Source organism: Nyctibius grandis, chromosome 13, assembly GCF_013368605.1.
Source record: "Nyctibius grandis isolate bNycGra1 chromosome 13, bNycGra1.pri, whole genome shotgun sequence".
NCBI lineage: Eukaryota > Metazoa > Chordata > Aves > Nyctibiiformes > Nyctibiidae > Nyctibius > Nyctibius grandis.
In genome coordinates this window covers 1,240,356-1,266,810 of record NC_090670.1, presented here as the reverse complement: position 1 = coordinate 1,266,810, position 26,455 = coordinate 1,240,356, and the positions used below count along the sequence as shown (strand labels likewise).

Here is a 26,455-nt window from a genome sequence, read left to right as displayed (position 1 = left end):
ACCATGTTCCATTGCTTCCTCAAAAATTAATCATGGCTGGGAATGAACTGCAAAAAGCCCCAAATATTCCCTCGCTGCTCATCAGTGAAATCCCTCTAAAAATCTGGGTTTAAACACACATTGAAGACTGAAATCACCTTTGACTGAGATATGCTTATAACGGATGGAAGGTAACGAGGTTGCTTTGAGTGTAAATAAAAGAATTACAGAATCAATGAGGTTGGAAGAGCCCTCTGGGATCATCGAGTCCAACCATTGCCCTGACACCACCATGGCAACTAGACCAGGGCACTAAGTGCCATGTCCAGGCTTTTCTTAAACCCCTCCAGAGATGGTGACTCCACCACCTCCCTGGGCAGCCCCTTCCAATGCCTAATGACCCTTGCTGAGAAGAAATGCTTCCTAATGTCCAAACTGAACCTCCCCTGGCGAAGCCTGAGGCTGTGTCCTCTTGTCCTATCGCTGGTTGCCTGGGAGAAGAGGCCGACTCCCACTGCGCTACAACCTCCCTTCAGGTAGTTGTAGACTGCACTAAGGTCACCTCTGAGCCTCCTCTTCTCCAGGCTAAACACCCCCAGCTCCCTCAGCCGTTCCTCGGAGGTCAGACCCTCCAGACCCTTCACCAGCTTGGTCGCCCTCCTCTGGACTCGCTCCAACACCTCAACATCTTTCTTGAAGTGCGGGGCCCAGTGTGCAGTGGTAGAGAAGGACAAATCACCAATGAGTACCAAAGCGCCATGTTCCCACGGCTGGTTAGAGGAAAGATGAGAGAAATACCCAGTAACCTTACTGATGCCTTTTCAGTATGAATTTGCATACATTATGCTGTTGGGTCATGGGAAAATCATGGTATTAGCTAATTTATTTTTCCTGCTAATTGAGTAGTTTTTCACTAATCCATATATTCATAGTATTAAAACACGTAGCTAGGACAAGACATGGGTTTCTAACGATGCCAGTCCCAGTACCTTGCTAGGGAGCAACACTGAAGCCAACGAGCAGCTCCACCACCAGCAGATGAACTACGAAACCTTTTATGTCGGGAAACATGGACGGGTTCCTCTGTTTGCATTTGCTGAGCTCCACGATGCAGAATGAGCCGCGATGACACCGGCGATCTCCACCAGCCCTCATCTTAGGTACCAGCTAGTTAATAACGTTTTCAGCGAAGAGAAAAAAATTGTTGGGGAGGGGTGGGGTGTCATTTAAACAAACAAACGACAAAAACACCCAACCCAGCAAGTGAAATGCGAGTGCTGCGTCTGTGTCTCTGCAGACCTCGGAGTCACGAGAGTTTATTTCATGTTATATATATCACACCATTCGCGCTATAGCCAGAGTGAAAGTACAAATAGCTGCGGCGAGCCAAACACATTGGAGATGGATGGAACCAATTAGCTTCAAAGATGAATGGGAGGAATGAGAACCACATGCGATGTCAATGTTCACAGTCTATATTACAACACACGCATCTGTTCCAGGCACGGCAGAGAGAGATGTTACGGCTGTGCAAGTGAATCTTTCGACAAACACAAGAATACTTCTGACATGAAAAAAACACAATATTATTAGCCTGGGGAGCTTCTGAGTCTCTGGGGTTTGCATCTGTTCGTCTCCCAATAGGAGGGGGTGGATAATTTAATTGTAGCAAGGAGCCATAAGGTTCATCCAAGACACCCGAAGACAGAATTTTCTCATTTTTTGCTCAAAATGGTGAACTCAGCATTTCTCAATTTAGCCTAAAATGGTAACAAAGTCTCTTATGGAGTTTGAGAAGCAGAATGCCACCGAAATACCAGACCTACATGCCCCTCAGTACGAACGGTGCTGAGGCACAAGGCTTGCAAACTTCCCTTGATACACGTCCCAACACATGTGCAAAGGAGGACAAGATCCCTTCTGCCATGCTCTTCTGAGGTCACGCCCCAACATTGCAGCAATAAAGCTGCAGTGGTTGAACATGTATGACCCACGGGTTATCTGTTAATTGATGGAGCAGGTTCAACACCTACTAGTTGGGCAAGTGTAAGTCTTTCCTAGACTCTTCTACGCTGTTAATCCCATCTCACCTTCCCACTCCTCCCACGCAGAGGCTCCCGGTCTCAAAGCCTTTCCTACTACCCGCGTTTATCTAGCATAGGTTCATGGAGGCCATTAGGTGACTTGATTCCAAGGAAGTTCTATGAGAAGATACTTTTTTTTTTGCTCCAAGATGCAGACTATAGGCATATGCACTATGTTTCTCTACAGTATCAAAAACCTTATAAAAAAACAAGTTACACGATACCTACTGCTGCTCCGGAGCCCACCAGACCTGCCATCTTCTGTAGAAGGACACCGGTTTGACTTGAAGAATTCTCCACTGATTGACGTTGTCTGCTACCGCTCTCGTCTCTGCTTTCAGGGGCTTCACCACAGTGTATTTGAGGATGTATTCTGGTCCCGGTGGGATCTGAGAGCACCCGACCAGTCAGCTGTTCCCCAGCACCTCTCCTCACTTCTTTACCAAAAGAACCTCGAGTCTGGGTCTCTGCACTTTTCTGGCATCACCTCTGCTCCTCATGAATTCTTGTTATGAATGCACTAGAGATCAAGCTTGGGGTCTTGACTGCCGGTAGTGAACGCGACAGCCACCCAGGCATAGCTGGTTTTCTCCATATGTGCTTGCGCTCGCCTTTTGTACTTCTTCCTACCAATCCCACCTATCTCCCACCTCCTTTCCGCATGCCGTCTGCTCGCGTTTGAGGTCAAACCAGACCCCAGACCTAGGGAGGTCCATCCCCTTCTACATTTCCTGTCTTTCATCTGAAATTAAATTTATGCTTATGCTCTAATCCCTCCTTGAAGGAGCTGTCAGCTCTATTCAACCCCTCGTTTCAGCTTTGCTTTGCAGAGGAAGGAAAGTTGACAGAAGTTGACAGAACACAGAAGAGGACCAGGATATCAGAGAGGACAGGCTGGATGGCTTTGAAGGATCATAAGCATGGAATGAGTTTCAGTCATACAAAACAGTCCTATAAATTACATATACATGGGGAAGAGCACACTTTTCTGCGGGATGGTGGAGCTCCTCAGACGGAGCCGGGGAGGACAACGTCTGCACGTGCCGAGCTGCTGTCACACAGCCAGGAAAGGCAGAAATGCAACCCTAAAAGTGGGAATACCTCCAGCAGACATGGGGCAATACTGATGCCACTCAGTAGGTGGGGGTGAAGATCCTGGGAGTAATGCAGTCAGTTCTGATCATCTGCACACAGGAAGATGAATTTAGGTAAGAACAATTTCACAGAAGGGCTCCTGGGGACGTCAAGCAGATGAGATGGGGCTGCCCACCTTCAGAAGCAGACAAGCAGAGCCATCAACTCTGGGAAAGGGATGAGAGCATCGCTGGGAAAGGCTACGGTGACGGGTGTGGAGGGAGAAGACCTGTTGGGGCTTAAAGGACAGTGCTGGCACGTCTTCACGTGTGTGAATTGCTGCCGAAGATAATTAAGCTGGGAATGAGAAGGCTTCTTCTAACCTCCAGGAGGAGGAGCAGAGGTTTGGAGGGGGTCTTCTGGCTCAGAGCGAGCCCTCCAGCGTCACAGGTCACTGCTTAAAAATCTCTCAAAAATCCATCAGTCCCTTTGGAAAGTGGTGAGGTTATTTTTTGCCTAACTACTAAAGCCACAGCTACTAAGCTATGAAGCAGGCTGCTAGCCTGACTCGGAACGTTTGATCTAGATACCTGATCTACTTCTAAAACTTACAATCTCTTTCACTGGATTTCCTGTAGGAAGAGTCCACCGACCCCCGCTGCAATAACTCAGGCCACCCCCATCATCTGCCAGCTGAGTTCTTCATCCCAGGACGGGGTTTCCTCAGCAAAGGTGTTGGAGTAGTAATGCTGCGTGCTGGGCTTTTGAAGACCCTGGCTTTGAACAGCACTCAAGCCCTAGACTTCTCCCAAAGCTTATTTTCCACATCTGTGGGAAAATAAAAGGCAGTGATAACAGAAAAGGAGGGAATATAAAACCAGCAAGAGTGGTAAACTTTGAGGGAAAGGTACCAGCAGGAAAATACAGCTCTATATGATAACAAACCAGCCACCCTGGAAGCCATCCAGCTGGGCATCTGCAAGGGGAAGGCTCCAAGCAACGCCAAGTCACTTCTAGCAGAAGCACTACGGCCACGCGTTTCAGCAGCGAGCCAGTTCAGATGCAAGCTTCCCACTTAAGCTAAAGAAAATATTTGCAATAGATGAGCTTTTGTTGTGTAAAACCACAGCTGTGGCCCAGCAAGCAGCAGAAGACATCTAACCGTGCTTCAGGGAGCAGGTTCTAGCCCCCAGCTCCTGCAGGCCTAGCATCTGCTGGATCATTTCCAAGGGCTTCAGAAAAAAAAAACCAGATGGTGATGCAACTCGAGGATATTACACATGACATGTTTTCTCTTATAAAGATTAACAGAGTTTACTTTTTTCCCCCCTGATTTTTCTTTCTGCACGCTACACGCTGCTATGATTTACTACAAATACAAAAATATCAAAAACTTCTTTAGGACATATGCTGATATAAATAGTATATTAAAAAAACCCCTGCGTTCACTTATTAGTTATGCGTGTGGATTAACAAGAAATAGTTTAAATTCCTGCAAAACAGTTCAAACTGGTTTTATTGATGGGAACAGATCTTTGTAATCACACTCATTCTGTGTAAAACCTATAAAAGGTTGACCATTATAGAAACAGTCAAACGAAGGACGAGTACCCAGGAAGGCTGCTGAACTTTGTCTCAAATTCACACAGAATCACACACAGAATCAACCAGGTTGGAAGAGCCCTCTGGGCTCATCGAGTCCAACCATTGCCCTGACACCACCATGGCAACTAGACCAGGGCACTAAGTGCCACGTCCAGTCTTTAATTCTCAGTTGCCAAGAGCAGAAGAAAGTCAACGAGTGCCTCTACCATATTCTAGCAGCATCCACAGTCAATTCAGAACAAAGATACCTACTGATGTCTTCAAGGTGTTCAACCAGTTTCGGAAAGGCACGCTGCAGCAATCACCGTGTCCTTACAGGCTGCACTAACCTGTTTGCAGCACTCACCTCTTGCCCCTAGGCATCCCTTTTCGGTTTTCCTAGCACTAAATTATTGTGGTATATCCTTGGTCTTCCTACCTAAGCACAGCTCTTGTTCCAGACAAAACAACTGAGCCATCTCCATATGACCACCACCACTCTGCCGCTGAAAGATGAGAAGACGGAGGTACTGAGAAGTTATCCTCAGCCCAGGTTACAAACAGAATCAGAAACAAAATCTGGATGATTAATGAGACGTTCGCATCTTCCAGAAAAGCCACATCTCCCTCATTCATAAAATAAGCATAAGGTGACATTATTAAGTCATTAAGTCCACAGCTACTTTCAAGATGAACATCTAATTTTGAAGATGAAAACAGAAGCAGGGAGCTTTATGTGACTTATCTAATATGCAAATTTTCAAAACTATATTGTCTTTGTGCACTAAAAAAAAAATGCAGCTTTTCCTTTGAAGTATGAGCTTCTGGCTGTAGTTGGAAGAAGAGTATTAGGTTTAATGATCGCTGTTCTCAACAGCTACGGAAATTTGTGTATTTTTCCAAACCCTGCTAACCATCTGGTTTAACAGAGACAAATCTCAGACAAAGCTCTGAACACTGCCCAAATCCACCAGGAACTTCTAGAGAACAGACAGCCAACAGAATGTGAAATGAGTTCCTGGACATTAGTTGGGATACCACTATGAATGGGATTATTGAAACACGTAAGGGGCTGGCCAAAATGGAGGTATTCTCCATTTGCATGCAGGGATTTTCTTCTTCAGGGGTGCTGGATTCTCAGTAAACACAATGCACAAAGGGAAGGGAAGAAGCAGAAGCTGAGCACGACAACCAGGCTCCGTGGTGTGGCGGATGAGCGTCCCAGGGCTCAAGACCTGCTAACCCTCAGGTTATTGTTCAACCCAACAACGCAGGGTCTTTCCACCTCAGAAAGCTCTGACCACCACGTGCCCTCCAGCTGTGAAAGTTTCCACCTCTCCAGGAAGGAAGTTCTCTGCCACTTGGAGCTTCCTAAGCAAGAGGGGCAAAGGAGGAACTAAGCAGTCCTGTCTACTTTCACAGACATTAGGATCAGAAGGAACCATTATGATGATCAAGTATTAAAGAAGTCCTCCCCGTTGAGCCTCCCGTCCATCCCTCTATCTCTATTTGACCAATACTAAAGGTAGGGGGGGGGGGACAGGAAGAAAAGCTCAAGTGTTAGTTGAGATTTCAAGTGATGAAGAATCTACTACCTTCTTTGACGTAGGTTATCCCAATGAATAAGATCAAAAAACTCCACTTTACTCAAACCCCTGAAACTCGGTTGCTTCATTCACAGAACTGGTGTAATGATACTTACTTCATTCACGTGGGTATGAGATATGTAAGGCTTTGCAAATATTTTTAAGTGCGGTGTTATTAATGCCAGACTATGGTGGAGTTGGGGAAAGAAGGATGTTAGCTCCCAAACACATACTTAATCTAGAACACGTGGTTTTGGGGAAGGTTTGGAACCAACGTGTTTTCAACATTTTCAGGAAATTTGGTCTATCCAGATGAAAGCTTCTTGGACCCTTACTGAAATATCAGTCAGTGATACAAATACTGAAACAAGATGAATTTTTTCCTTTCCCTGAAAAAGAAAGTGCTTCTTTACCGATCCCAGAGAAAAAGGCAACAGATCTTGAAGAGCAGCTTTGGTATTATTACTCCAGAATATTTAGAAAATAAGATAAATTATGGAGATCTAGGAAAATATCCCAGAAGTAAAATGCATTGTGCACTACTCAAAACTTCTGGCATGCCTTGCCAGAGTGTTTTTTGAGGGGGTGGGATGAGGAAGGGAGGTCTTCTGCTAAGTGTGGTGGAAAGATGCTGCCCTCAATTACAGGCAGGATGGCTGAATCCAAGTTAGGGATGCAACGTCCCTGGTACAAGGCTAGTACTAATTTCAATAAATCTGAATATACTGAATATATTACATGACAGAATGGGGAGCTCATTGTAAAAAAGTTGGGGAAGGATGAAACAGGGCTGCTTGATATATTAGTATGTAAGGCAGAGCCAGGGCCATTCAGTTTTCCCTCAGCCACCATTGTTGCTTCTCTCTCTGCTTTTGTTTCCTTTTGTTTTAAACTCTTCAAATTCATGTGTGAACACAGTCACCCTTAATTGTCTTTTTCTGGTTACATCTTAAATTGAGATGCTCCATGACAGCATCCCATAAATCCATAAAACTCCGTTCCCTCCTTGCCCTTCCTCTAATGGCACCTGCCTTCCACAGCAGTACCGAGAATCATGCCTGGAGGACGTTCCAGCTCCACCTTCACTGCATTTAAACTCCGTGTAGAAATGCAAGCCCTACATTTCGGGAGTCTTTTCTTAGTGGTAGCCCTGTCATATTCTGGAGTTACAGGCTGCTAAGTCCCCAAGACTGGCCTGGAGCCAATTTATAGCCGACACTTCTGATACTCCACCCTTGTGCTGAATGAAACTGCCTAACACTCAAAGCCAGTCTCCTCCAGCCCCAGAGATCAAGAAGAGTTTGCAGCTCATCTTGTATTCTGCTGAGGCACTCCCTTGGCTATATCCACTTTTTGAGGCTATTCTTCATCTTCTTTAAGGACTTTTCACATGTCTCCAGGGGAAGTATCCCACACTGAGGTCTCCCCTGACACTTCTGGGACACTAAGCTGCTTGGCCAGAGGGTCTGAGAAGAGCTTGTGCATCAACACCAAAGGCTGAGAATCATTTCTCTTGTGGTGAGTTAGGTATGAGAGCGGCTTTCTGCTGCCTCACTGCTCTCCTCCTCTCAGCAATCTGCCAGAGGACAAGCCTACATCCATGTGTCATCCAGATGATCAGATGCTGCTCCAGGAGCTCCATGGATCAGTAGCCTGCTCCCTCCCTATTCCTCTGATCCCGTACACCAGACCCCAGTTCGAGCCCAGCAGTTTAAAAACAAACCAAGAGAAGTCACAGCTCATCCCTGCCCCATTCTCAAGTCCCTGGAGTGACACTAGACGCCAGAGAGCCCCAATCTCTCTTCCTCAGACAGCTTCAGACGATGTAAGATCTCATCACGTAACAGGTTTTTTTTGTTGTTGTTGCCATTGGTTATTTTTCATCTGCCAATACTCTGGTTTTTGCCTGGTTTGACAAATAAAAACCAGGACTCGCCACATCAGGGAATAACTTGGTCAAGCTCAAAGGGAATGGGAGGACAGTTAAATGCAAAAATACAGAGACAGATACTGGCCAACAGCGACAGTAGGTTGTGATGAGCTTTATACTGATCTTTAATCATATTAAAGGCAAAAAAAAGTTTTTTAGTTACTGAAGTTCAAGACGACCAGAACTGAAGTGCGAGCAACAGAGACAGATCTAAGAGACCATCAGTCAACAACCTGTTTCACTGGTCCAGGTAAAGGTATGTTGTTGAGCAATCACCCTCTGCCCCAGCTGGAGAGGGGGAAAGAGTAGGATGAATGTAATTGCTCTCATGCATTTACCAGGTCTTTCCATCTTAAAAAGGATGGTGTGACACGTAGGTCACCAGCTGCTGTTTGAAGGGATCCATGCTGGAGCATATAGAGACCCACCAGCCCTGCATACCTCTTAAGGGCTTTTTGGCATGAGGAACAACATAGGTGCAGGGTCACAGAAGAACCAGGCTGGAACAACAACCGTCCTTTGTTTAAGAAAAGCCTGGACATGGCACTTAGTGCCATGGTCTAGTTGCCATGGTGGTGTCAGGGCAATGGTTGGACTCGATGATCCCAGAGGGCTCTTCCAACCTCATTGATTCTGTGATTCTGTCCTTGAGAAGCCTCTCACCTCTGCTGTTGTCACCTCTGTCATGGTATTGGTCCTTCTTTGGGGGAGAGGGCTGGATCCAGAGGTCCCCTCCACCCTATGTTACTCCACACTCTCAGCTCTGCTTCTCCAACAGCCAGAGCTCTGCTGAAATCACTCCTCACTGCTTTCTCGAGTACAGCAGAGGCATCTTTACTCACTGCAACAGGAATTTCCATCACTTGATGCGACATAAAGAACAACCAAGTTGATTTATCTCCTCGATCCCATCCAGATCCACTTTGGGCTCGGTGGCAAGGTACCAGGACAGCCTACAGACACCATGAAGGTTTTTTAAAAAAAAATCCCTCCAGTCTCCACTGAGTAGGTGCAAGCACACCACAGCACAAATGTCTTCATGAACAGAGACAAAATCCTGCTCCCAATTAACTACAGAGCCACTGTTGCTGGCAAAATAATATTGCACTGCCTTCTCAAAAACACAAAAACCCAATCAAACATAAATCTCCACCCTTCTTAACTCCGCTCCCACATAATCAGTCCCAGCCAAGTTCCTGGGGTTCACACCAGAACCTGTGGCCATCATATTTCATTTTCTGCACTCTCACTGGCTATGGAAGAAGAATATGACGTGCCTTTTGTTTTCCTCCAGGCATTTAGGTTGGATTCCAAATGCTGGATCTTTACAGCAGAGCTGACAAACAACATTACAGTTTCTAATTCAAGTATCTCAAGGCTTTTTTTGGCTCGCTGGCTGGACTCACAAGGCTTATTTTCTATACACCACTGCACCCTATTGCTTACTTTATCAATACCACATATTTGAATTCAACAATTTAAAGCGTAGCATTACAGCTGTGTTTTTATTTTGTTTGTTTTATTCGGTTGTTGCTTAACACAAAACATTCTGACATTTTAAGTCATATCCCACTAAGATAAACAACTAACATATGTCATGAATTCCAGTAGAAATGATTCCCAAGTGGTGCCGCAGCAAGGTTTTAACGAAAGGCTCTCTTAAATTGTTTGCTGGATGTTTTAAATGCGCTCTTCCCCACCGCAGCTATCCGAAAGGAATCGAGGGCAGGTGGGAGGAAATCTCTTCGACTGTCTCATCCCTGCAGAACTTTCCATGTTTTCATTCCTCCTCTGCCTAATTGGATGGAAAACTTCTGTAGCGTTGCTCTGCAAGCTGATGGGTTAATTACATGGAATAAGCACGGGAGCTATATCCAAAGGTACATCTGTGTGGACAGACGTGTACTTATATTTGTATGAGTCTGGAAAGGGGTCTGAAAGCAACCCAAGAGAGACCCCACCACTCTTTGGGAAGCCCAAGTCAAGTCCCTGCAGCAGTCGTGACGCAGTGAAGAAGTCTTGCCAGGCTCGGCCAGCCCTGGAGCTTATCCACTCCCAGCATTTCAAACAGATTAATGGACTTCCCCAAATCCTGCTCGTATTAACGACACCAGTTATGAATCCCACAATGTTGCTATACATCACGGCCAACAAAGCCCTAATGAAAACATGCAACTGCCGTGCCTCATTCACAGCTTCTCCCCCAAAGAGTCCCAGCTTTGTGTGACAGTACTTTTCCTATGGCCGATGTATCTGGTCTGCTACAACCAAGCAGATTTTTAATGAGTGCCCAAACAGGCCACAACTGAAGACAACTTCACAATTCCCACCACCAGCACAGCAACTCGGGGTTTGGCTATTCAGTCCCACCCTGGCCCCCACGGAGAGAAAAATAAGCTTATTGAGCCCAAGATCTGCAGATACCCCACCGTCGCTGCAGCAGGACCCTGAGCCTGGACTGCCACCTGGCTGTCCAAAAGGTGTACGTGATCCAGCTCGGCACCAGCTCCCCAGCTTTTGTGCTAGAGCTGATCTGCGACCAGATGGGCTCGGAGCATGTGCTACGCAAACTTGTGTCTGCCTGCAAAATACTCCGTGGATGTGGCCAGAGAGCCAGTTTATTCGCAGAAATCAAAGCTCAGCTGCAAATACTTCAGCGAGACAGACAATGGAGCCTCTCATACTGTGGGAAAGAAATCACCAGCTACTAGTTGAGTTCAGCGTTTACGGTGCTCGGTGCATGGCATCCGCAGTTCAGATGCACACATAGCTCAGATGCAACCGCATTCCTGCCTGGCTGGAACATCTGTTCTCCTCTCATTAGTCCTGACCATGTTTTGTAACAGAAGAAGCTATCTGAGATTCCTGAACTTCAGTATTTGACCCGAGGCGTCATGAAAAGCCCCGGTTTTCAGAAGTTGAATTCATACAGAATCACCAGTCACTTCTAATAACGTTAGTCCCTGCTTAACGTGCAGCTGTAAAAAAAGCTTAGAAGCTTAGTTCAAGCTTCAGCAAAGCCTGCTGCGGCACACACCGTAGGCTACGCACTAGGATCCATCAGGACAACTCTGAAACCCACCCAAAAATGGAATCAGCGCAAGTATCTGCAAATGCAACCAAGGTTCTGACCAGAGAATTCCTTCTCAAGCCTTCTGAATACCCTCAGCATCTCAAAGTCTTCCAGCAGTCATCCCACCGCCTTATCTGAACCAGACGTGAGATACCAGGGGAGGACAAACACACAACAAAGCAGCTCTATGGATGGAACAAATCAACAGCACCTAATCACGGCCTTATAAATATTAATGAAGCAGGGTTTCTTTTGGAACAATCCAGATCACAATTGGAAGGGCTGGTGAAGAAGACAGGAGGCAAATGGAGGTTGCATATGGATCAGGACACGTCGACCATCACACTGTGAACCCTGTGACCTGGAACAATGCCTCATCACAGCCACCACACAATTAGGCTTGTACCTCTCCCACCAAGTTAATTGCTTTTAATGTTTAACATCCAATTGGGACAGCAACGTACCAGAGTTCAATGAAGAATTCTGGACTCCCTCAGCTTTCAGACCCTGGTTCCTTCTTGCTGGCTGATGCAGCACATCCTCATGAAAATATCACCCTCAAGGCATACTGCAGGAAGGAACGTCACCGCTCGGGCTTTCAGCATCACACACTTTTTAGGTACAGAAAGTGACTCCAAAATCTTTGAGCTGCAATAGCATATTGGCTCAAGCCTAGATGTTAACACCCCTGCCTTCCCAACACGCTCAGGCTACGTGGAGCTTCCCTCAAATTATGTCTTGCTTGGGTACCTACCACATCATAGAATCACAGAATCACTCAGGTTGGAAGAGCCCTCTGGGATCATCGAGTCCAACCATTGCCCTGACACCACCATGGCAACTAGACCAGGGCACTAAGTGCCATGTCCAGGCTTTTCTTAAACCCCTCCAGAGATGGTGACTCCACCACCTCCCTTCAGGTAGTTGTAGACTGCACTAAGGTCACCTCTGAGCCTCCTCTTCTCCAGGCTAAACACCCCCAGCTCCCTCAGCCGTTCCTCGTAGGTCAGACCCTCCAGACCCTTCACCAGCTTGGTCGCCCTCCTCTGGACTCGCTCCAGCACCTCAACATCTTTCCTGAAGTGCTGCTGGATGACAAACAACTGCCTATGGTTTCCCAAGACAGGCTTCAGCCAAGATTGTTCATGGACACTGCAGTGAATCTGACCTCAAAGTAATTTCAGTATTAAAAAAAATTTAATTTGGAGTAGTTTGAACCAAGGATACACTGAAAATGTTGCAGCTGTCTAAAAACGTATGCTCTTAAAAGTTACACCTAGAGCACGAAGATCCTCTTTAGTATCATCTTCAACTTTGCTTCCACTTGCTCCCAGAAATGACACGGTATTAATCTACCACTGCTGTAACAGAGCTGAAACCAGGACTTAAACATCATTCTGGGTTTTTAGCCAGTTGTTAAGCTTCTCTGGCTCTGTTTCAGTGGAAATGTTAGTTAGAAACGAGCACGGACACAAGACCACGGTCTGAAATAAGTTACCTATGTGTTTATCGCTGTATCTTCATGGCTGAAAAGTGCTTGAGGTGTAAGACCTCATAGAGATCCCTGCCTTATTATAGGCACAGCGTGTGGGTAAGGATCTGTAAAGGAGTAAAAGACATTTTACTGCAGTGATAACAAGTGCTGACAGCAACGTCACAGGAAAGGGATGGAGGTTGTCCTTCAATCATTACCTTAATTCCCCCCTTCTCCCATTCTGGGGGAAATCACAGAGAAATTCTGGGGGAAATCAGTAAGTGCGAGCACTTTGTGGTGAGCCCTGCTTTTGGGACCGTCTCCCGTGCTCCAGCGTCCAGGAAATGTTCTGTATTTACCGAGCGCTCATCACCATGGTTGCGGAGCACAATAAGGCTCTATCGCCCTTCATACATCTGCGTTTCTGGGAACGCCGCGGCTTCGGGGAATTGCACGGGGCCGACACAAAGGCACCGATTGTTCTGGAGGCAGAGGGACGAACCTGCCCTTTCCAAAGGGGAGGAAGCCGGCAGGAAAAGTCACTATTGTGATCGGGACTTGAAAAAAAAAAATAAAGCAAGCCCTATCGCACCCTCAGCACTGCCCGGTCGGGAGCGGGGACGCCCGAGAGTCAGCACCTGCGGGAGAGGGGGCTGCCCCGGGGACGGAGGGAGCCAGGCACCCCCAGCCAGGCTCTGGCACCAGCCACCTGCTAAACCATCCTCAAACCATCCCCAAACAGAATCACAGAATCAACCAGGTTGGAAGAGCCCTCTGCGATCATCGAGTCCAACCATTGCCCTGACACCACCATGGCAACTAGACCAGGGCACTAAGTGCCATGTCCAGGCTTTTCTTAAACCCCTCCAGAGATGGTGACTCCACCACCTCCCTGGGCAGCCCCTTCCAATGCCTAATGACCCTTGCTGAGAAGAAATGCTTCCTAATGTCCAACCTGAACCTCCCCTGGCCAAGCTTGAGGCTGTGTCCTCTTGTCCTAGCGCTGGTTGCCTGGGAGAAGAGGCCGACTCCCACCACGCGAACACTACCGGGCTGAAACGCTGGGCCCACGTAGCTGGTGCATCACTTCCAAAGCTCCAGGTAGAAGCAGGGATCGAGCCGAGCTTCTGCTCTCCCAGAATTTGATTTTTCATTTCAAGAAAAGCCCTTTGCAGCGCTGAAACCCACGAGTTCTCATCAAGGACTTTCCTCGGCAGTAAGGACTGCCAAAGTAGTAGGAACCAAATTGTTGTCAGCTTAAGGACAGCCATCTGCTCAGCCTCTTCCCAGCTGCCATGCTCCAAATCAAAGAATGGGTAACAATCACTTGTGTTTCTCACCAAGTTCAATATGCAAAAATCTAGGAAGGAAAAAAAAAAACAAAACCAAACCAAAAAGCAAAAACCAAACAAACCAGGAAAGCAGCACGGCAGGGATCTAACTGGGAACAGAGATGAAAGTAGGAGAAAAAGAAACTAGGGTGTTTTTTTAAAACAATGTTTTTTAAAAAATCCTATTGACATCTGCTTTGTAAATGCTCTGTCATTATTTATAACCTCCAGAGCACGGAATTGTCTCTGTAGTTACAACCATGCTACTCCCATATTTTGGCTTTGTTAGCAAAGAGCCAGCAGCATTTTTACTGGTGCTCTGGGGAATAGAGATCTAACATTTCATACACAGTTTATTTAAAAGTGGACTAATTTAACATTCTTCATGGTTCCTTTTAGCACAACTGTTGCTAATTACCAGCTCCGGAACGATTTGTTAATCTGGGAGCAACAGCGGTTCCACAGCAGCATAAATACACCAAGAGAAAAAGAAAGGAGGGGAAAAAGAGAAAAATAAGAGAGAGATGTTGGAGAGGGGCAAGTTTCAGTGAACTAAAGCAAATTCAGTGGCAGGTGGAGTTGGTAACCACAAAAGGGAGCTGTAAAGGGGATAACCCTGGTCCTTGAGAAGGAGAAAAAAATAGTGGCAATTTTTAAAGCCGTGCAAATGTTGGGTTTGGTGGCACGGGCAGGACGCTGGCTTGCAAGATGAGCTGTGCTCCTCAGGACCGGGCCGGGCACTGGCCCCCCATGAATGCCCTCTGCCCGCGCAGGGTGACCCGCGCCGGGGCAAGGCTGGAGGGCCAGCGAGCGCCGAGGGCAGCCAGGCAGGCACCTCGTCCAGGACACGACCTCGGCTGCTTTAATTGGTTCCAGGGCACTGTGCGGGGAGGGACACAAACAAAAATTAAGCAAACACGACCATAAAACATGACAAGGGGGTAGGAGGACTGAAGCCGGAGTCCTCAAAGGAGCCCTTGAAATACTGGAGCTATGTTTGGAAGTGACAGGCTCCAGCCGATAGCTCTGCACTATTACACACCAGTTTTCCTATTACACACCATTTTTCCTGGGGTTTTTCAGCAAGCAACAAAGAGGCACCGAAGCAGCTTCTCTGCTCGTGGCCTCCCTCATCCCATCTCTGTGACTCTGTGCTCCGGGCACAGCCACGGCCATCATCCTCCTCCCACCCCACGGAACCAGCTCTGACCTGTCCCAAAAATACCTTTTTCACAGCAAAAGACTTGAAAGCAAATTTTCCTAAAAGAAAAAAACTTTCAGGAAAGGAACCGTGTTGTCTTTGCCATTCATAAATCAACTGAATCACTGTTGTTGGTACCAAGATGAGCAGGACTCCAACAGCCGGGGAAGGGGACGGAGCAGCCTCCCTCCAACCACCGCTTCCACACTTGGATCACTTTGGTCTTTCACTGCATGTGTGAAAGGACTTGAAAGTTCATAAAATTAATTCCAGACAAATATTAGTGAGGCCTCAAGTGCAAAGCACATCTCCTTCCTTCTGGGAATTTATAGTTCATCCACTTTTATCTTCTGGAGGCTCTTTGGAGATCAAAGATTTGATCAACTTTCCCTTTGCAAAACTCACGAAGAAAACAGTGTTAGCAACACCGGGACATGAGTTTATTTATTTTTTTTAATGATTCATTGCCCTCCTCTAAAAAAGTAAGATTCCTTCACGTAGGTCTAAAATAAACAGCACAAGTTAGACCAGAAAGCTATTCTGTTTATTTATTGATTTTAGGGTTGTTACAAGGTCAATCCCTACCCTGACAGCTTCCACTTGTTAAATACTGCTCTACCTAATAACCCTGAGGTGGCCAAACACGAAGGAACTGCTTGCCAACATAACCCGTGTGCTACCACCACCAGGAAAATGACCATCCCCATCACCCTGTGGGGTCAACCCCCCTAATTTACAAGGACACGTAACCGGTGGAAGCGTGTTGTTTCTGGAGTGACCCCACTCTGATGCATCAAAGGAAAATCTGGGACAGGACTAAAAGTACAACATGTTTCCACCTGGGCGCAAGGATGACGAGAAAAGCCCTCGTTAGTCCACTGACTTGCTTCTCTGCACATCTGGCAAGAGGCAGGCGGCACCTCGGCAGCCTCCGGCCGGGGCTCACCCCCCCGAACATCTGCCGGCAGCGCTCCGCTCACAGCGGAAACCTGCTACTTCATACAAGTGACTTGCAAAGAGGCCGGGAGAGATTGCAAGGAGTCGGTGCAAAAGGACTTGGATCCTGCCTGAGCCACGTGAGCATCAGAGCGACCCCGGTCTGAAGATGATGGACCACATTTAGCTGGAAGCACTCAGGGAGTCCGGACCAAACGCATCAGACTTGTCAGTGTTTCGGGGAGGAGGAATGTGGGGAGCTTCACAAAGCTCCTTCTTGGAGTAGAGCCACAGGGAAATGTTTTTCCACAATGAAACTGTGAAGGTTTCAGGGGAGATGGGAAATTCATGGAGCCAGGGAGCTGGAGAGGAAAACTACCGAGAGCCGAGAGGTTTGTACCGCAGTCAGGGCTGAGCGGGCATCAAGCCACGCACAGACCACTACTCCCTTAGTTCTTTCCCTGGCATCCAGACCCCTTCTCCTCTCCGAATAACCACGGACCTGTGCTTTTCTGCAGTAGGAAAGCGTGGGAGCTCTTCCAGGAGCCCAACACGGGAGGCAGTCCTCATGGCTCGGTGTAGTTGGACAATCGAGGTGTTGGAGCGAGTGCAGAGGAGGGCGACCAAGCTGGTGAAGGGTCTGGAGGGTCTGACCTATGAGGAACGGCTGAGGGAGCTGGGGGTGTTTAGCCTGGAGAAGAGGAGGCTCAGAGGTGACCTTAGTGCAGTCTACAGCTACCCGAAGGGAGGTTGTAGTGAAGTGGGAGTCGGCCTCTTCTCCCGGGCAACCAGCAACAGGACAAGAGGACACAGCCTCAAGCTTGGCCAGGGGAGGGTCAGGTTGGACATTAGGAAGCATTTCTTCTCAGCAAGGGTCATTAGCCATTGGAAGGGGCTGCCCAGGGAGGTGGTGGAGTCACCATCTCTGGAGGGGTTTAAGAAAAGCCTGGACATGGCACTTAGTGCCCTGGTCTAGTTGACATGGTGGTGTCAGGGCAATGGTTGGACTCAATGATCGCAGAGGGCTCTTCCAACCTGGTTGATTCTGTGATTCTGTGATTCTGTAATCATGAATAGATAGCATTGGAAATAAAACTCCTCATGCTGAAATCAGGCAGGATTCAAGCTGGGGGAAGGGACTGAAGGTGAACGTAGTTTTAATTATTTCAGTATTTATTACTTAAGTTCTCAACAAGTGTTGAGAGTAGTTTTGGTGCAATAAAGATGTTGCAGTACTTACTCTAGGTTTTGCTCTACCTAAGGATTTTGACGCTGTTCTTAGAAGAACAAAAAAGCTGACGCTACATGACCTCAGGCATGAAACAGAATTTTGACAGGGTTCATCTTCCATTTTAAAGCACCCTCCAGACGTCCAGGGGCTTTAGGGGACACCTGCCAGGTGAAAAGGCAGCCGTTCAGCACGCAGAGCACAGCTCCTGGAGAGCCCCCGGGAATCACGGCCGCGTCCGAGGGGTCACACGCCATCAGCCACTCAAGAGACGCACTCCTTGTCACCTTGTCACCTGCCTCCCGTCCCTTCAGGACAGTGCTCTCGGCTGCTGTGACCCCGCTGCAGCCCCTGCTCCCACTGCTGCATCCTCCACGCCAGCTCAGTGCCCTCGCAGCCATCAGGAGCAGCCTCCATCTCCCAGAACTTCCCAGATTAAAGATTAAAATGCTCTAAGAAAACCCCCTATCAGACAGTAGCAAGTTGTAATATTTAGTACTCGCACAAGGTGCACGTACAGTGGATCATGGTATGGCCCATCCCATCACGGAGCGGGTGGTGGGACCGTCCATGCAGGGCAGACGCGTTGTCAGACACCAAGTCCAAAACCAACCAGAAGGTCCCAAACAAAGAGACCAGATAAACAGAAGGGCTCTGGCATCTGAGCGTAGCAGAGTGGGACACGGGGAGGACGATGCTCTCGCAAAGGGAAGCAGCAGTGGACCATGAGGACAGACAGCACAGCCACACCGGGGAGGTCTTGGGCTACCACCCAGCGCCATGGCCACCGAGGAAGCCTGACACCCCTGGGGTTTGTATCACACATACTCATTTTATATTCATCAAATCACAGATATATAATTGTGATTTTTTTGCAACTCTACGCTCCCTCAATACAAGCTCTGCACAACTCTGACGTCCCTTCACACGGGCTTTGAACCCACCTGAGACTCCACTGCACTGCAAAGCCCTGTTAGAGCCGTTACCATTTTGTGATGCAGACGCTGAAGCTGTTTGTTAGACTACAAATAGCTACTCGATGATTTTAAGCAAGGACAAGTGTACAGAACAACAAATAGAGGTGTATGTAAGTACAAATTATAGCCTTAAATGAGCGCAGAGCCTCACTATTAGAGCAGGAGAGTCAAGGACAAGAGTACCAAGCAGCAGTAATTTGCACAGAATCACTAGACCTATAGCTGCAGAAATCAGAACTACTGGAATTCCTTGTCTGGAAGGCAACCAAAATCAGGTAGAAACTATTAAAAGTCATAGATGCCAATTTTTTTCCCCCCACATACAGAATTCTGTACATAACCATGATCTGAAAAGAAACGTCAGCCTCCTGCTTGTCTGTGTGCAGAGGACTCACCGTCTGGCCCTTCGCTGCCTTTACTCCTTTTATTTCGACGGACGCGTCTTCCTTCTTCGCCAACGTGCAGCTTCTCTTCAGGGTGAAAGAAGTTCAGCAAGGCCAGCTGGAAGAAGAAAGACAAGTTTAAGCATCTTTGGCAAGGACGGCTTAGCCAAGCAGAGAGATGGGAGCCTGGACGGCGAATCCTCTCCATCAGGGAGAGCCAAGGGAGATGGGAGATGGCGGCTCATGGATGCCCAGCGCATCCCAAGGAGCTGTGTCCCCTTGGAAGCAGCCTAGGACTTGGGCAAACCCAACCTGAAGGGTTTCGGCAGGGAGGAGCATCCCCCCAGGGCATGGGGGGCTGCAGGCACAATTCTATAGCTGGAAACAATCAAATGCCCCAAACGCCAGCGCGATCATTCCTAATTATTCTCTGTAAAACTTGCTCAATTCTGGAGCTCTTTCACCAGTATTATTCACTGCCAGTAAGTTTTTCCTCTCTCAAGCTCTCTTCTGCAAGCCTCATTAGCTACTGAGATTCAAAGGTCTTCAGGGACCTTTAAACCCAAATTCAGGATACCACAGAAATTAACACTTTAAACCTAGGGCAAGTACATCTTTATAACACGATTTTTGCCAAGAGGCAAAAATTTCATGTAGCAACCTCTTAGTCCTGAAAAAATAGTTGCTGCATTAAAAACTCTCTGACAGTTAAATCGACATCCCTACCCAGAAACCAGATTTTTGGTTTAGAAACATCACCAGTCCTCCCAGCTACCCCAGGGCCAGCGGCATTTCCCCAGCTATTCCCACTTCCTAAAACAAGGAATTTCACAAAAGATTAATTAGGGACTGAACACCTTGTTCTGTGTGTCACCGCACCCGCCTCCAACCAGGGCTGCTCTGCCCAGGATGGGGTTTTCTTTACTCGAAGAAACCCAAATCGCAGCTATTTAAGCCATAAATAAACACACAGGCTGAATACAGCCTACGACAAGAAGGATGAGGCTTCAAAGAAGCAGCACCAAAGGTTATCAAGTGCGTTATTGTTCCGAGAACAAAACCTGAGGCATCAAAAGCATCTTTGAACAGCAGAGAAGAATAAACTCCTTCTGCGAATTGCTAGTTAAAAGAGTGGCTCGTTAAGCTACAGGCCATAAAAGTCCCTATCAAAAGTGATAATCACTAAAGGTCTCTTTGCTTTGGACATGCCCTGGGGTCTCGCCTCCCCCTCCCACCCCTCGGAGCACACAACCTCCTGAGTTATTTCCCATGGACACGCTCCTCTTCCAGCCTAAGAGCGTCCCACTCCTGCTCCCTAACGTGCAGCCGATGATGGATTTTACATCGGCATCTTTCTTTACTCCAACAAGCCCCAACGCAGTCTCACGAACGGGATTTGGGAAACCAAAAGGTTCCCCCCCAAAAAACCCCAAAGGCTTTCCCAAATTCCCAAGCTGTTGCTATTTCTTTCCGCCTGCGTGCAGGTGGGTCGGCAATTCCCTGTGTTTTGTCACTGCAATGACGACATGTTGGAGTGAGTCCAGAGGAGGGTGACCAAGGTGGGGAAGGGTCTGGAGGGTCTGACCTACGAGGAACGGCTGAGGGAGCTGGGGGTGTTTAGCCTGGAGAAGAGGAAGCTCAGAGGTGACCTTAGTGCAGTCTACAACTACCTGAAGGGAGGTTGTAGCGCAGTGGGAGTCAGCCTCTTCTCCCAGGCAACCAGCAACAGGACAAGAGGACACAGCCTCAAGCTGCGCCAGGGGAGGGTCAGGTTGGACATCAGGAAGCATTTCTTCTCAGCAAGGGTCATTAGCCATTGGAAGGGGCTGCCCAGGGAGGTGGTGGAGTCACCATCTCTGGAGGGGTTTAAGAAAAGCCTGGACATGGCACTTAGTGCCCTGGTCTAGTTGCCATGGTGGTGTCAGGGCAATGGTTGGACTCGATGAGCCCAGAGGGCTCTTCCAACCTGAGTGGTTCTGTGATTCTGTGTGTGTCCAAGAGGACCCCGAAAGGCCTCACCACACACAGTTATACTTGTGAAAGTACCTAAAAAGCAACGACAAGCAAGGGCCGGCACCTGTCGGCGAGGGAAGGACCAGTGGCAGCGTGGGATGGCGAAGTGAAGGCTCTCATTTACACCAAGTGAGAGCACGTGGAGGGAACAAGGAGCGCAGCTCCCCATCGCCCCTCACCTCCCGCACCCCACCGCGCCAACCCAAGCACGGTGCCAGGAGCTGGGTGCTCCGTGGGCACCGTCCCCTGCACGGCAAAGCAGGGCAAGGGGTGAGCAAAAACAGGGAAAGGGTTTTTTAAACCTTATTTAAATGAAGTTGAAACCTCATAAAAACTAATTGAAGAAACAAATTAGATTTTAATTCAGGTTAAAACTTCAGTGAAATCATCAGCGCTGCTTTGAACGCCGTTATTACTTGTCTCTCTTATGTGGATTTGGAAAGGATGAAACACCCTGATTTCTCATTTTGATTGACGGGTTTTCAGTGAAACAATCAAAATGTCTTAGGAGACTTGAAAGCTTTTCACAATCTGAACCAAACCATTTAAGTCTAGTCTCAGAAGGGGAAATACAAGAGATTGACACAGTGTGTCTGTTTTCCCAGTTAATCAAAATAACCTTCTATTCACAAAACGCGAGTAACGGGGCTCTAAGCATGCCTTGGTCAGCGTTAATAGTAATGGGAAAACTTAGATTTAAAAAAAAAAAGCGAATAAACCACAAACTCGAATTACAGGTACCAAAGCACATCACCCAGCCACCGCATCCAGCTGGACCTTCCTCCTCCTCCCACCATGGATGCAGTGAGAGCCATCGGCGCGGCCCCAGCCCTCCGCTGCTGCTTCCACAAAACTGATGCTGGGAAGTGTCAAAAGGAAAGAACCTTTAAAATCCATTTAATCCATTCCCCCCGCCATGGCAGGGACACCTTCCACCAGAGCAGCTTGCTCAAAGCCCTGTCCAACTTGACCTTGAACACCTCCAGTGATGGGGCATCCACAACTCCTCTGGGCAACCTGTTCCAGCATCTCACCATAAAAATTTTCTTCCTTCTGTCCAGTCTAAATGTACCCTCTGTCAGTCTAAAACCCTTGTCCTGTCACCACAGGCCTCGGTAAAAGGTCTCTCTCCATCTTTCCTATAAGCCCCCGTTATACCTAAAGGCCACAATGTCTCCCTGGAGCCTTCTCTTCTCCAGGCTGGGCAACCCCAACTCCCACTTCATCTGCCACTCTGTTTTCACCCAGGTTTTATTCTTACATCACATTTATCACTGATCAGTCAGAAAAATACTAAATATTGGCCAAAAGTAACCTACTCATTAAGCTTTGTCTTTCTAATAAGACCAGGTCAGAAAGAGCAACGACAGCGAGGGGAAGTGACTGAAACACACCTTTTACTTAGAAAAAAACCCAATAAAAATAGCTCGTGACAGTCATTGTGACCCCACCAGCTATGGGCACACGCTGCTTTGAGACCGACCCTAACAAAACCAAGCCTTCCTGGCGAAGTAACACACCAGTGCTCCACGCTGAGCCTGGTACTGGGCACAACTGGTGTGGGCAAAGAGACAGAGAGGGGAGCTTGTCCTAGGGACAACTTCCACAGCACTGTTAATGACGCAAGCGATGGCAGTTAACCCACGGCGACCAGCGTACGGGGTTCAGAGAGGTCCACCCCTGGATGGAGGGACCTGCTCAGGACCCCTCTCCGGAGCTCAGGGTCAAGGACGGCCAAGCTGCTTGCTGGGTGCAGTGCATCGCCGGGCCCCCCCAGCCGCCAGCTCCCTGCGCCGATGAAGGCGAAGCTTCTCCACCATAACTCAAGGGCTCCCTTGTTCCAGGGGCCGCAGCTGCGGGAGGTCAGGGGGCACTGGGCCGCCGGGTCAGCCCGTGAAGGGCCGCGCTGTCCGGCCGCGGCTGGCACAGCTGTGCTGCTCGGAAGGGCGAGCGATGCTTTTTCCGTTCACCGCCCCCTGAGACAGGATTAACATATTCACTCGCAGCTCTTGGACTCTGGTCTGGATGTAAGGGTGCACGTTGTTGGGCCTTAAATGAAACTCCTTTACTCCCTGTTGCTTGGTGTTGGAGCAAGTCCAGAGGAGGGCGACCAAGCTGGTGAAGGGTCTAGAGGGTCTGACCTACGAGGAACGGCTGAGGGAGCTGGGGGTGTTTAGCCTGGAGAAGAGGAGGCTCAGAGGTGACCTTAGTGCAGTCTACAACTACCTGAAGGGAGGTTGTAGCGGAGTGGGAGTCGGCCTCTTCTGCCAGGCAGCCAGCGATAGGACAAGAGGACACAGCCTCAAGCTTCGCCAGGGGAGGTTCAGGTTGGACATTAGGAAGCATTTCTTCTCAGCAAGGGTCATTAGCCATTGGAAGGGGCTGCCCAGGGAGGTGGTGGAGTCACCATCTCTGGAGGGGTTGAAGAAAAGCCTGGACATGGCACTTAGTGCCCTGGTCTAGTTGCCATGGTGGTGTCAGGGCAATGGTTGGACTCAATGATCCCAGAGGGCTCTTCCAACCTCAGTGATTCTGTGTGATTCTGTGTGTGGCTGCAACAAGAGCGAGGACTTGCAGAGCAGGATGAGCAGATGTTTGCCACCCATCTAGCAAAACACGCTGCCGCCACACAGATGCAAAAGGAGAAATAGCCTTCGGTGAAGCGCTGCTGGCTGGACACTAGCGCAGCGTTACGACACGGAGGTCGCTGGAAGCAGCACTTCGCACGTCTGAAAAACGTGCTGAGGGGCCAGAACGGCTTCTGCGGGCTCCCTCCCTCCGTGGGGAGCCGGGCAGGCATCTCGGTCGGCCCGCTGCGGCCATTCCCAGGGCTGAACGCTTCCCAGCATTTCAAAAACACCCAGAAACGTTTTGCACAATCATCAGCTGCATCCTTTTAGGAACACGTGGAGCTGGCAGGGCTTGCCCAGGCGTTCGCCTGCTCAGCTCCGGTGCCCCACGCTCGTCCCCCTAATCGCGGCTTGTGACCTGGAGGTGCAAGACCTGGACCTTTGCCGGGGCCGGGAGATGCTGGAAACGATTGGAACATTCACCATTTCCCTCCTCCCCCAACCTAAAGCCCTCAAAATTCCCTTAATTTTAGAAACACCACGTAAACCCATTACGCCTCCATACTCCTAATCAAGAAAATCGCTATAGGATGCGAAAAGGTCAAAAAGCCAAGAAAGGAAAAATCCCAGGGGAAACCATACCTCAAAATACCCCGTGAAACAATAGTAAAGGCATGTCTCACCAGAAGGGATCCGTTCTACCTTGGTTTCTCCCAGCAAGATAGAGAACAACAAAGGCACGCAGACAAAAGCGCTGATTTTCTCTGCAGCCACGTGCAGAACCTGCTCTGGAAACCAGGACAAAGCTCTGGGACATCAAGGGAGCACAGGGGGAACCCCAAAAATGACACAGCCTCCGAAACTCATCTGGTTTGTAAGGACAGGCGTTCCACTCACTACAGAGTTAAGAATATTGACACTTTATATATATATATATATTTTTTAAAGGTGCCATAAAATAGGAAGCTTTCTTCAAGCTACGAAACCCAAACGTACCATGGCTGGATATTCAAGCCACGTGCAGTCAGGAAAACAACGCTGGGATGCTGGAATAGCTGTGAAGGTTTGCATAGTTAATTGCATCCCTCAGCAAATGCCCTAAATTAACACATGTCCCTCAGAAACTCTTTATAGGAATGAAGATCCACTGGACACCAGGGAATGTATTTCCAATGGTCAAACAGCTTGAAAATGAGAGAAGTGGAAAAATACATGCAATTATGCACAAAAGGCACATTTTTTTTCCCTAGGCAAAGCCAAGCTGGTAGGAAGAACTGGTATCTGCTTCCCGATTAACAACAGGCTTGGGAGAAGCACGCAAGCACTCAGGTGCACAAGCCCTTTTTTGGGTGAAAAGCGCGTTCTTGTGAAGTTTTTCAGAGCATATTTAGCACTAACAACCCCCCCAAAGACTTCTCTGCACGCTGTATTACTAAGTTGGCTTCCAGTTAATCACGAGCAAGCCACACCAGCCAGCTTTAGATCTGATCAACCAAACCCACGCTCTCCTACAGCACAACATCTTAAAGCACCAGAGAAAAATGAAACCACAAACCCATCCTCTTGCATTATTGTTTAACGGTATTGTTAAAGCCAAACTCCCTCCTCGTTTGCAGCTTTGGAGATCGTTACTGTGAGAAGGTTAAGACCAAGCCCCAGCTCTGTAGAGGCATTCTTTGCAAGCAATGCTGTTGTTTTTCTGGCGCTCTGAAGCTCAGCCGTCGGAGGTTGCGGTTCGGAGTAGCAGCTACTTGAATATCAGCCCCATTGTCCTCCATCAGAAATTCGCCTCTGGTAACACGTGGTGCAAAAAAAAAAATAAAATTAAGTAGATTATTTTCAAACAGCCTAGAAAGAAGCTTGGGGAGTAGCTTTGCTTTATTGAAACAAAAAAAAAAACCCATTCAATATATTTTAAGTCTTGTTTTTGTCATCATTGCTTTTTTCTCGTAAAAATGCAAGAAGCAAAAGAGTAAACAATTCCCATTTCAACATGGCAAAAATTTATACACGGTGTCTTGTCTGCAAGACAAGCCACAGCCCTGAATGCAAACCTCTTGTAACGTGATATATGCCATCGGCCAGAACATGGTCAGAGCACGATGGAGAGGGTAGAGATTGTACTTTCTCTGAGCCAGAATTCTCACCACCCATCTTCCTTCCCGGATCCAGTGTTTTCAGCCCAGCTCGGCTGCGTGCACCCTTCCTGGGCTCTGGAGTAGGTTACACACCGTCCTCTGCAAACTCCTCCACCGGCTTTTTTTCTGCACGAAAGCTCAAGCGTGGTCCTCTCCTTCAAGGCTGCCCATAACTCCTCTCGTCCCTATTGCTTTGTCTCTCTCACCGTTCCCCGTCCTCCTTCCTCCCCTCCCTACACCAGCCACGTCCCCGCTCTCACCAGCTCTTCACCCTGAAGCCTGAGGTCCCAGGGGCACAAACCATCAGCTTTGAGTTGACATGAAACCCCACCACAATTCCCTCTCCTTCCAGTCTTCACGTAAGGATCCTCGCTGAGCTTTTTATAGACTCAACAGTGATCTTTAAAAGCTTTTTTCTCCCCAAGCTATGAGGCAAAGCAACTCTACAATCTAGAGAATAAAAGCACCAGAGATGCTAACGAGTTTATCCAAAGCCATGCGGGAAGTTTGGGTGGAAGGAGGGACTGAGCAATGCCTCCGGGTGGGAGCTGGAACAGCAGAGCCACCTCCGTCCCAATACTCATGAGGAGCTTTATAACGAGTGAGGATCGAGGAGCCAAGCAAATATTTGGCTATTAGGAAACAGAAATGACCTTGGTCTCATAGAGTGGACCAGGTAACACCATGGACCAGTGGCACTGCACCAGCTGCTGCCAGCTGGTAAATCCATGGCCCTTAACACGCCACCACCGCTTTGAAGCAGCAGATTTGAGACGCTTTCGATCTGCCGAGCAGCTCTGTCCTTGGGTTGAAAAGCCTTTCCAAAGAGAACTGCGCAATCCCCGTTTTCAGAAGGCCAGTGAGTCACGCTCCCGGGTCTTCTAGGCACTGTGG

General features: G+C 48.3%; 1 protein-coding gene across 2 annotated transcripts in view; it reads right to left on the bottom strand.

Annotated features, from left to right (window-relative positions):
* Positions 1-26,455, bottom strand: part of EDA (ectodysplasin A) — a 77,843-nt gene that overhangs the window by 11,534 nt on the left and 39,854 nt on the right. For both annotated transcript variants that reach the window (XM_068411724.1, XM_068411725.1), the window contains exon 2: positions 18,853-18,958. In XM_068411724.1, the coding sequence (XP_068267825.1) occupies positions 18,853-18,958 (106 nt within the window). The remainder of the gene's footprint in view (positions 1-18,852; positions 18,959-26,455) is intronic.